General features: G+C 33.8%; 1 protein-coding gene across 13 annotated transcripts in view; it reads left to right on the forward strand.

The window, feature by feature from the left end:
- The window catches only part of CLASP2 (cytoplasmic linker associated protein 2), a 140937-nt gene that overhangs the window by 85912 nt on the left and 42320 nt on the right, over positions 1 to 12705 (forward strand). For 10 of the 13 annotated variants that reach the window (XM_012720279.1, XM_004676334.2, XM_012720280.1 and 7 more), the window contains 5 exons: positions 1340 to 1441; positions 7437 to 7607; positions 8008 to 8115; positions 11418 to 11480; positions 12439 to 12545. In XM_012720279.1, coding sequence (XP_012575733.1) covers positions 1340 to 1441; positions 7437 to 7607; positions 8008 to 8115; positions 11418 to 11480; positions 12439 to 12545 — 551 coding nt within the window. The remainder of the gene's footprint in view (positions 1 to 1339; positions 1442 to 7436; positions 7608 to 8007; positions 8116 to 11417; positions 11481 to 12438; positions 12546 to 12705) is intronic. The other 3 variants (XM_012720282.1, XM_012720284.1, XM_004676337.2) reach the window with 1 other exon arrangement.

The following is a 12705-nucleotide window of genomic DNA, read 5'->3' on the forward strand; positions in this document are numbered from 1 at the left end:
TAGATTTAACTTCTTTTTGGTCTTATATTTACTCTGATTTATTTGAAATATTTATGTCTTAAATCACTATATTCTGAAAATAATTTTGGCACAGTAGTATTGTAATTTAGAATGATAATATCAAAATACCAGACTTACTCTAATTGCTTTTTATGTAGAATGTGGATAAGTTATCCACCTCAGAAGTAATTTTGTCTTTCTGTTTTACTTCTTAGTCAGGAGAACATGTGACCTACTCTAAAGAGACTATATAAAGTGTGAAAGACCTGAACTGTGGGTTTATTAGAGGATTCAAAGAAGAGAGAATGCTGCCAATTGTATTTCTGGTTTTGCTTCTATTTTTATTCTTAGTTGTTAACCATCCTCTTCTTATTAATTAATTCTCTTAGTTATTAATTCCTCACTCATTTCTTAATTTTTTAATTTCTTCCTACTCCTCAATGTATTTTTCCTAATAAAGATAGCCATGTCAAACTAGCCAGTATTTTGTGCTTGCCCTACAAATTGTAATTTTTAACTGAAAAGGTTCTGAGCCCCTCTTTGTGATTGTTTGGTGTTGGTTCTCATTTGATGCTAAGGACCTGCTAGTAACATGTTTGCTTGTTTCTAGAGATGACAGCTAAGCACTTTGATACGTATTACATGTTTTGGTTGAAGAGCTTTACAAGTAGATGTTTGTGGCTTGGTTTTCTGGAGGGACTTGAGGCACAGTGAAGGAGAGACTGGCAGGGGTCAGAGAAGGGAATGAATGTATTGAGAAGAGTGCCAATTCTTAGTGATAGGTATTCCTCAAATCATTTTGTAAGTACAGTTGGTTGGTTTAGGGGAAAGAGTGGTAAATATTCCATATAAATCTGGTAATCTGATAGAAGCACAAAATTCAAATACTAAAATTTTTTCCTAATATGTCTTTTTGCAAGCACTGTTAGAAGAAAATTTTCAGTAAAAAGGATTGTTAGGTTTGTTGTTTCTAAGATTAGGAGTATAATTAAAATCATAAACTAAATTTCATGGATACTGAAATATTAGAATCAGAAATACCAATTAAGAAACAAGTGGGATGCCTGTCACAGTTAACTATAATTCTACTAGATATATCAAACTGGGAGTGGAAATCTTTTAATTTTATTCTTATACTTGAAGGGGAGTTAGCTTATAGAACAACATACGAAAAGCAATACTTATTTTCTTAATTTTAAGAGAAATACAATCTGTAAGCAATGGTTACATTACAGATTTTAACATTTGAAGAGCATATCCAATTGGAAAATTGTACTGAGATTTTTCTCCTTTGTTATAGGAAAATGTCTTTAATTTTGTAAATAATTTTATTCCTTAGGACGAGTGAGAGCAAAGCTTTCAGCACCACTTGCTGGCATGGGAAATGCCAAGACAGATTCTAGAGGAAGAAGCAGAACAAAAATGGTGTCTCAGTCACAGCGTACGTATTGCCTACTTTCTGCCTACCTTTGTTATGTTAGGATGAGTGTATTGCTTGTATGTTACTGCATTAGGAGATTGACCGGTGGATAAAGACAAAGCTAATTTCAAAAAAGACAAGCTACATACTGAGTTCTTGTTCTGTACTTTAGGTTCATCATCACCTGACAAAAATGAAGGTATTTTTTTTTTCAATGTTTTGGATCATTTGTTGTGCATGTTTTGGAATTTCTTTGAGTGGGTGTTGTCTTGTCTTTGGTGTGTATTTAGGGCTGCATCATTGATATCTTCCACATAGAAAGAAAAACTCCATCTGCTATTCAAACGTTTGCATGGAGATACTTTAAATAGCAAAAATCTCTTTTAGTGCTAAGGTTTCCACAGTCTACTCAGAAACTGGCAAATGTAGAAAATTGTGCTTTTTAGAAGGAAAATAATTGCCATATATTAACATCAAAATCTGGTGTACCTATTGCTATTCATAGACAGATGTGGTATCTTTATTTTCTTTCTAAAATCTATTAGAATACAGTTTGTATTTTTGGCAGGTGTCTAGTGATTCATAGGTAGGAAAAACAAATTGAAATGACCATTTCTGTTTCATTCCTTGTTAAATTTAAGATTTATAATTTTGCTGTTCATTGGACACTGAGTTCCTCATAAGCAGCTCTGAAAAAGCATGAGGGACCTCCCTGATGGTGCGATAGACTAAAACATAGCATTGTAAAGCTATTAGCAGCCACTGTAACATGAGTTCAATCAGCAGCCAGGGCACTGTCTCACATGACACAGTAGACTTCTCATGTCCTACCCACTACCCCCCTCAGCAGTGTATTTCAGTACATCTGACTGTCTGCGCCCCACTCTGTCCCTGATGAATCCTCTCACCCCCTGCACTTCTGGCCTGTACCCACCCCAGTTCTCGTATGCATAAATAAATAAATAAATCTCTTTTAAAAAATAAATAAAATAGGGCTCTCCCTGGTGGCACAGCAGGTTAAAGCACTGCACTGAGAAGCTTAAGCCACTTCCGCATGAGTTTGATTCCCACCTGCCCCGGAGGAGATCCACATGGCGTGGCAGACCTCTCCTGACCCGCCCGCTGCTCCCCTCAGCAGTGTACTTTGTGATCTGCCTATTTTGCCCCCCTCTCTGTCTCTGGTGAGTCCTCTCACCCTCCGCATCTCTGGCCTGTACCCCAGTTCTATATGAATAAATAAATCTTTAAAAAATAAATAAAATAAAAAGCACAATTTTGAGGTCTAGGTAAAATGAACGAGCCATTTCTACATATTCCAGAAGAGTAACACATGCATGTGTGGCATTATTAACTTAAAAGAGTTTCTTCCTATTCCTTCTTTACCAAGTGATTTTCATTAGTACTTCTCTCTAAAACCAAATTTTTCTAGGGAACTAATTCTAGAATTATTCTACATATTTGACTGTTTTGGAAAGAATAGATTTAACTACTGGGATATGGATGACTCATTTGTTTATTAACTAGATTCAAGGAGAATAATCGCACAAGTCCTACATAGCAGATTTTCTTTGCCTTTTCCAAAGTCAGAAAAATTTGGGTACAGTAATGATGGAAGCAGGTGGCATTATCTAAAAATAAGTAGAAATGCTTCGTAAAATTGTTTGCAAATTGAAGATCATTTACAAATAGGAAAATGCCCTCTGGGTAAGGACTGTTCTCCCAAATAAATGAGAATAGATCATATACCCCATTCTTCCTTAATCTTGAGTAACTTTAGAGTAATTTTTAATGTAACTTAATCTTTAGCAGTCTAGCATTAGTAGTTTAGAGCTTTGCTTTTCCAAATGTAGTGTCCAGAACAGCCAGTATCACCTAGGAATTAGAAATGCACAATTCCATGTCACCATAGATCTAATAGTATTCAATCTTTAACAAGATCACCATTTGATTGGCATTACAATAAAGCCTGAGAAGTGTTGAAGTTGATCACAGATTGGACCCATACTACCCATATTTGAATCATGGTTCTTCCAGGTTCTTTGATACCCACCTATAAAATTAAGAGTCTCTCATTGAATTGTTGTAAGGATTGAATGATGTAGTATATTTAACATTCTTAGGAACCTATGCCAAGAGTAAGTTATATTTTAGCTAATTAAATTATCCTCATCATTATTCACCTATTATCAACTAAATTTTGTATTTCTGTTGTATACTCCTTTGCCTTGTTTTTCTTGTGGCCATCAGGAAATGGGAAAAAATAATGGTGACATTAAGAAATAATTATAAAACATAAAGAAAATAGCAGTTAAAAGCTGTTCTTTTCTAGTATCTTAAGAGTAAAATTTAATTTTATGTTAGCTGTTTTATTTAGTTCTCTTCTCAAGTAATTCTAAGATTGAACTCAAGGCAAAGATTCAAAATGCCATATGTTTCTTTTTTTTAATACCTTATTTAAGGACTTCTCTTTTAGGCATGTTGTGGCTACTGATTACTTCAGTAGAGTATAGACTACTTTTTACATTTGGTTTTTCACTTTAAAACCTAATCCACAGTACTTCAAATCCTTTTCTGAAGTATGACAATATAGTGATAGATTTTTTTAAAATCTACACCTACTTTTTAAATCTCATTGGGAGGTTTTTGTTTGCCTGCTTATTTATTTGAATGTTCAGTTCTAAATTCTTTTGTAAAAAGATACTTTGGCTTTACACAACTTGATGCATTTTCCTTTTAACATTTGCACAGAAATATTGCTGTGAATCTCCATCTTCACTTTGTTGTAAAGTAATTCAATAAGATTTTCCATACTTTAATACCACTATTTAGAAATAAAGAAATTTCTTAGATTAAAGCAGGTGTGTTATATTGACTAACCAAAGGAAAAAGTAAAAATTGTGCCAGTGGAGAGACTTCCAGATTTATATTTATGTAAGAATTATGTCTTCTGTTGTTGTTGTTGTTGTATTGGTAGTGACTGGTTGTATACAAATGATTTTACAGCTTGTCAGAAACTTTGTCTCTCCAACCAAACATCTCCATCCCGTTTTCTTTGTATGTGTGTGTCTTAAGAAAAATAAAATTTGTAGCTTTTTCATGTAATTTTCCTTCAACTATAAGATATTGTAGATTCTTCCTTACCATAGTTTTAAATTAAATGTTTAAATAATAAAAACTTAAACATTTAATTATTTAGAACTTAGGCTGTCAGTAGAAGGAAGTCTGAAGAGTTACATTTATTTTTGCAGCCTCATTTCATCTGCTTTGTACATAAGTGTCTGATTTCAGTTAATCAGTTGTAAAAACTACTAAATGTATGGCTTTTGTTTTAGAAAAAGTCTGCTTTTGTTGCTTTAGGGTTTTTTGTTTTCTACTGACTAAAGCTTTCTTATTTCCATCTGTCATTCATTTTAAATCTGCTCCTTCCCTCTTCATGGATTATAACCCTTACCCTAATTCTGCCTTTACACTTGTTCAGGATCACAATCTGCTAATACCATTGGTGGTAAGCTTCTATAGACTTTATGTGTGCATTTATTGTTTGATCACCTGTTTTCATTATCAAGACTGGGTTCTATTCAGCAGATATTCTTGACATAATATTCCATCATTGTATAACCATATTAGAGCAAAACTTGGCAGTTACGATTTTTTTTTTGGATTTTATGCAAAATATAGGAGTTTTAAAATTATCCAGGTTGATCCCACACATGTGTAAACATTCAAAAGCAAAGGAGCTTTATTAATGTTCGGTAATGTATCAGAAAACTGTGAAGTGGTTTTTGAAAACATTAAGCAGCATAGGTATCTAAATTCAAGTTTTGCAAATTGGAAAACATTCTAATAGCATGTTATTCCTTAGGCATGTCGTGCCTATTTCATCAACTCTGGTTTTCTTGGAAGAAATGATTATTCATGATTACTTTTTCTGGGGAAAGAGCCTTGATATTTTCTTCTAATTATAAATAATTCCAGAATAAGTCATAGGTACTGGAATTATTACAGTGTTGGTATGGGAATCAGGCACAGAGAGAAGAGAGTAATGGTTAAGATAAAATGAACAATGGCAATTTATTTCCTTGGAGAGGGCATGAAGGCATTTAAATATAGAGTGAGTGAGCTTGCATCATTTAAACAAATTCAGTAAATCTAAAACAGAGGGAGCAGCAACTGCTTCTATATTACATGTAACTTTCTGCTGAATAGACCTACATTTTAAGGAATTCGCCAGTTGCCTAACAATAAATACCTCTAAATTTATATTATTATTATCAGAATACAGTAATGTATGTGTTTGGTTCATTATATTTTATATATTGTTGCAAGTGTTCCCATAAATATCCATCAGCTTATCTTGCATTGTGAGTTTGTGGCATGTTGGGTGTTTGGATGTTTTTGGTGTGTGTGTTTAGTTTAGACACTGCATGGAGAAAATAGGTGCCTTATAAATATCCTTACCATTATAGTGGAAACCTGACTTAAAGATTCTTCACCTGAAACATCATGAAACAATTTAAATGAGCTATTATTTCAAAGTAGACTAGAGTAATTTCCCTGCAATAGTTCAGAATTTCTTCTACTCAATTATTTCACAATACTGCTATTACCAATGGAAGATAAGTTTCATTTTGTGTACTGGTAAAGAATTAAGCACCAGTATAGGTTGAATTCAGTGAGATCATTCCAAGAAAACTATAGCAAAAGTCACATATCAGCTCCCTTTGAACTGCAATCAGCCTGCCTCTTCTTACATATTATTTGGACTATACAATGTGGTAAAATAAATTTCAAGACTTTTATTTAAAAAAAAAATCTCAAAAACTGGCCAGTATCACCTCAAGAGAGAGCTAGCCGGGCTGAAAGTCACTCCTCTCTGCCTTACACTACACTCAGTGTTCCACCTTTCTTAACATCCCCTGCTTGTCCCTGTTGGCATTTGAGTATTTAATCTCTACTCTGCACAAGTGAAGAATGATTGGGTAAGAATATACAAGGTGAGCAGTGATACTGTTACTGGTTGGGAGAAAATGGTGCCCAGTGAAAAGGAAAAGTTGTTTTCATAAAGATTTATTTAAATGTATCATTTAAATAACATTTATATATTTCTACAGTGCTGCCATTCAGAAATAGAGTTCAGTTCTGTCTTGACCAGTCTGTTTTCCCATTGAATACAGACATACAGTGTTTTGATTGACAAGGGAACTCATCCCCGTAAAAGTTAAGCCATGTAATTCTAATTTAAAACCATGTTTCTTAACGTTTAAACCCTGTTTAAGTCTATTGTGATTTTATCCAGCTCCCTTTCTCTATTTCCTTAACCACATGTCATCAGCCTTCTGACACTGAAAAATTACTAGTTCGGAAAGAATCTGACTTCTTTGACATTTACCTATTATTCCTAGTGTACCCTCTGTACTTCTATGTCCTCAGACCATGGCCACCCAAGTTCCTTTTGCTATTTGAAGGCAGATAGCTGGAAGTAATACTCTTTTTTCTGGTTTTTCTCAGTTTTGTAAATATTTTAAATTTAATTTTGCAAAACATTTAAAATATGCATAAGAGCAGGATGGATAACTTTTGCTATACCTATTCAGAGGTATCTCAGCAAACTATTTTAACATGAAGTGATTTTTCATTATTTTTAACAAAAATAATTGCAGTAGTAGAATTAATTTTTTTCCTTCTCAATAATATAGCTTTTTCACATACAGCATTTTATCCATTTGAAGTGTTTTGTCAGATAAGTTATAATAATATTGTCCTTATTAAACTTAGCATTTTATACCCCCCAAACTGAAAATGTGTTATACATGATTTATTGTTCAGTTCTAGTATATACAGTATACTAATTTTTTTCCAGGTTACAGTTTTATATACATCTTCCTCAGTACATTCTTTTGAATTTAGAAATTGCCATACTATCAGTTTCCTCAGATGTATTTCCTGAATTTTTAACCTTTCAACAGTTCTTGGAGTTCACATTTTATTAACATTTGTATGTATGTTTGGCGTTTAGCTGGCAGCCGGTCTGGGTCTCCAGGAAGAGTTCTGACCACAACAACCCTCTCCACTGTGAGCTCTGGTGTTCAGAGAGTCCTGGTCAATTCAGCCTCTGCGCAGAAAAGAAGTAAGATACCACGCAGTCAGGGATGCAGCAGAGAGGCCAGCCCCTCGAGGCTCTCAGTAGGTAAGATTTTCTGTGTGAGACTTGTGAACTCTTACTTCCTTTGTATTTCAGCCTTTGACAGACTGAAGACTTACAGTTTTGAGGAAAACAAAATTCAATTGAAATATTGGTTTTTACATTGAATTAGCTATCTTACCTTGAGGAGATAATTCGTTTATATTTTCAGTCTTTTAATGTTAGTAAAATCTATTTTGGCATTCTAATGTCAGAAACTAGAAGACTGTATTCAGAAATTTGACTGTGTTCCTCAGAATACTCCATTCAAGTTACTTCTCAATCTTAGAAAAACTTAAAATTACGAATCAGTTTTTAAGAAATAAGAATTAAGCCAAGATATTAAAAAATGCAAATGCAATCTTTTCTTTTCTTCCTTTCCATGCTGCTGGGTGCTTCATTCTAGCCCGAAGCAGTCGTATTCCTCGACCAAGTGTGAGTCAAGGATGTAGCAGGGAAGCCAGTCGGGAGAGCAGCAGGGACACCAGTCCTGTCCGATCTTTTCAGCCCCTTGGTAAGCATCTGGACAGGTGTGGGGTACATTGCTTTCACCTCCGGTTGTCACTATCTAATATCTACAGTTTCACTTTCTTCATGGTCTGGCCTTGCCTCTGTTTCTCTTCTGGCTTTTTGAAGAAAGAATATATTTGGGAAATTTCCTTGTTATTTATTTGCCTTAAATGAGCAACTGTGTCATTGTATAAGCAATGACAAAAATGACAGAATACTCAATTCAAGATTTTCCTAAAAAGTAAATGTATATTAAAAGTAATACTTAAATACTCAGTTCTCAAGTGAAATAGGGACTGTAAAATTCTTTTTTAAAAGCATATTGGCATTTTAGCTTAGATGTATTTAATTTATATTACTAGAACAAGTGCTACAAATTAACTTCTGAACTTACTAAAATGGGAGGGATTAACATTGATACAGTATTTTACAGCTTAACAGTCATTTCCCAAATATTAGTTCATGTCATGTCACTATTGTAAAATCTATCTGTTCCTAATTATGAGTTTGTATTATAACATGACTATAATACTATATTTATCTTAGTTATAAAGACATGATAATTTTTTAAACCTTTTAATATTTTTTCCCTAAAATTCCCTGGTTCAGTTGCCCCTTTTTTATTTTAAGAGAGACAGAATTTTTTATTCATTGAAAAGATTTAGAATTTCTAAATGGTCCTTCAGCATTTTAACTAGTACTAGTATGTTTATATTCATATACCTATAGCCATTATTGTAACTGCTTAGAAATGTGCTCTTTGTGACATTTAAGTAGACCATTGTCTATTGAAATTTTTGTTTCTTTAGATAGCATATTATACAGAATTTTTAGTGACTGTTTCTTGTTCTCTGGGCCAGATGGCTCAAATATATCACTGGAGTGTCTGGCACTCACCTAGAAAACTTCATTGAGTTAGGGATGCAGGAAGGGGTATCTTCATCCTTGTTTGCATTCCAGACCCAGGTAAGTGCTAATGATCTTAATTTTCTATATTTACCACAGATATTTTTAGTTCACACTGTGTGTGTGTATGCATCTACATATACATACAAATAATTATACCTGTGTATGGACTTGGTATCTTCTCCTGTATATGTGTTTATATAAAACAGCGTGTTGCATTGAAGAGTTGAAGGAAGTGAAGTAGAAGTGTTAATTCAAGAACATCTGAGTTCTAGATCCACTCTTCAGATCTGTAACTTCCCTGTACCAGTGTTTACTCACTTATACAACTTGGATAATAATAGCATGTACTTCTTAGAATTGGTTTGAAGATATTATAAATAAGAGAATATCGAAAAAAATTTCAGTGTAGGGCCTGGCACGCAGGGTGCTCTCTTGGTCATCTTGGCGATCTTTGCAGCCACCACCACTGCAGCTGCTGCTGTTCCTGCGCTTCCTGCTGAAGCTCTAAGTGCTTGCATAGCAATAGTTTTAACTTTGATGGCGATGATTGTAGGTTTTTTTAGTGATATAACACCTGCCTATGTATAATGCTAATAAAAATTATTAGAAAATAGAAGATATCAAGGAGAAAACAGAAAAAGTTGTTTTTGTACCTTTTGGAAGCTGTATAACAGTCAGAGATCAGAGAAAGTTTATAACCAGCTACTAACTACATAAAAAGCAAGCTTTGTTAATACTCCTATTTTTAGAGATATGTTATCCTACCATTTATTTTCTGGATTCATCTCAAAACTGTCATTTGAAAATTTATATCACTAAATTTTATTATTAAATGAAGCAATTTCCCTGATTCTAATGAAACTTCTAATTGTGCTAAAGATAATTTGACCTTTAATTGCTTAGTTTTAGAAGAATTTATTTTTATAAACATTTAATTTACATATGAATTCTATATAGTAGATTACTTTTGCTTGTTACACAGGGATAGAGTGGCACTCTGGAAGATCAAGTTGTCTTCCCCATTCATATTTTCTGCTCTGTGTGCCTGTATTCTGTTGTTGCTTACTCAATTTTGTGGAATCCTTATGGTCCTCTGACTTGAATATTGCTAGTCAGTAGATGAATTCCATTACTTGCCATCCATTCAGTTGTAGTGCAGGGTTAGTGTGAGGGCCCTGAATCCAGAAATAAATTAGAGCTAAGCAAAACTGAACTTCTCTGCAACATGCACTCCAAGCTTTCATTTATTCCTGAATCAAAATTCAAAACAAGACTTACTCTGTTATAAGCATATGAGTGGGTCTCTTTCTGTTAACTTCAGCCACAGGTAATTGTTGATTCCATGAAGTTCCATCCAGTAGGCATTTCTCCATTGGTTTAATTCCTTTTCACCATTTTAGCCACTACTTCTGCTCAGTAAAATTAAGACTTTGTATTAGGGTCTTTTACTAATGACGGTCTCATTAGATATATTGTACAGTATTCTCTGTTTAATCCTTTCGATCTTTTTGATCATTTCCTTGGTCATTAATGTCCATGACAAAGGAATGAATGTATCATTTATAAAGAATCTGAAAAAGAGGAGCTTTTTAATAAGGGTAATTTATTGTATTAAATATTAAATTAATTTCCCTAGCATATGTATTTCCATTGGTAATAAAAAGATTGACTTCATGTGTTATGAACATCTAAAATTTTTAAGCATAAAATTTAGATTTAGCATATTTATCTTCTTTGGGGGTTTTGTTTAAATTATCAGTATGCTTTTTTTTGATGCTCAAATGTGTTTTGCTATTTAAAACATCTATTGGATGCTCAGAACTTATATTTCATGAATGTATGGAGAATGTATATGTTAACATTAATGAAATGTTATATTTTGAACAATGTAAAGATGGTACGTGTATGACTTTAATAGCAAAGACCTAGAAAGAGTACAGATACTGAGGTGTATTACTTGGTGTTGATAAAATTAACTTTTCTCTATGCTTTCATTTACCCATCTATAAAAGTGAATAGAAATAACCACCTTACTGGGTTCAGGATTAGAAATAAGAATATTGACTACTAGTTACCATAGTGGTTTTTTTTTTAACTACAATGTTCATTTTTCTGTTGTTGTTCCATGCCTGTACTTTTGACATTTCCTTCCATTTGAATACTTGCCCTTTTTTGTCTCCTGTGGAACTTGTGTCTGTCCCCTCAGGTGTAAGATTCATTGTACGTCAAGGATGATGATGTAATACTAATGTTTAACTGCCCTATTTGGCAGTATTTTGATCTTTAACTATTAATAGTAACGTCAGTGTTAATTCACTCTCCTTGCCTGACTGTAGTGCTGCCATATTCCTTGTTTCTGTAGTAATAGATGAGGTATGTATGGTCCTGTTATTCCAGCTTCCAGACACCATTCCAGATCTACTGGTGCCCTCTACGCCCCCGATGTATATGGGGCCGCAGGTGAAGGATGAGTACATTTTCACTATCATCTGTACATTCATCTCAATTTTTGTCCTTTTCAGTTTCCATAAAATAATATTCATGTTTGAAAATTGATTTGTTTTCATTAAAATTTAATTTGGAGAATAAATCATTTGTGATTCTTTTCTTAACTACCACCCCCCCCCCCAAGTAACTTCTCCCCTTTAGCACCTTATTTAAACATTTTTCTTACTGGAAGATGAACATTTTTCTTTTGTCTAACCTAAGTTATGTCATTTTAAAATACAGAATTGTTTTATGTTCTTAGTTATGTAGTTCATCTTTGTGCATATGTTTAAAAAAAAAAAAAACCAAAATGGTGGATGAAGTGTTTTAATTGTAAATAATGATATAGAAAGTAGCTGAGGGGGGGAGAATTTGTTTCTGGTTTGTCTTTTTACACCTCAGAATGTTGGGCACATAATAGGTGCTTAATGAATATTGAATAATTGACTTGTAAAATGAAATCAAACCTGTCTTAAAGGAGGAAAAATAATGGAGTTTTTCCCTTGTAAATTCTTGCTGTGGCTTCACTGTGCTCCCTAGTCATTACTGGTTTGCAGTTTGATCTTTGCTCTGGGCTACTTTGTGGCCCACCTGTATGGGTGAGATTTGCCTGACTAATAAATCTGGATTAACTCTAGGACTGTAGACTTGCAAGCCCTTGCTGGCTAGCAGTGCTTTCTTCTATTTTCTGGTAAATGTGTCATACTTCCTATTCTTTAAATTTATTTTCCACACATTGTCATAATTTTAATTGCCTTTGCCCTTTTACTTGACCAAAAACTAAATGCACCCAGAATATACAGTATTGCTTTTAAAATGCTTTGCCCCATTGGTTTTTTTTTTCTCCCCCAAAGGGTCTTAGAATTTTCAGTCTGACACTGTTGCTTTTATCGCTTTCTCAAAGCTTTTTTTTCTTCTGATGATGAATTAGGTCCAGGGTATGGGATCAGCCAATCAAGCCGACTGTCATCTTCTGTCAGTGCCATGAGAGTCCTGAACACAGGTTCTGACGTGGAGGAAGCAGTAGCAGATGCCCTGGTACTCTTCTCAATTTCCTTATTTTTGTAGATGCTCCAGTTCTGAAACGAATGTATGCATAAACAATTCACCAGTGTAGGAAAGAAGATGGGTCAATTCTTATTTATTAAATCTAGGAAAGTCAGAAGTTAGCAGTGTGAAAATGAAGAGCAGTGTAATT

The sequence above is a fragment of the Condylura cristata genome, unplaced genomic scaffold (genome assembly GCF_000260355.1).
Source record: "Condylura cristata isolate star-nosed mole 26May11 unplaced genomic scaffold, ConCri1.0 scaffold00004, whole genome shotgun sequence".
Taxonomy (NCBI): Eukaryota; Metazoa; Chordata; class Mammalia; order Eulipotyphla; family Talpidae; genus Condylura; species Condylura cristata.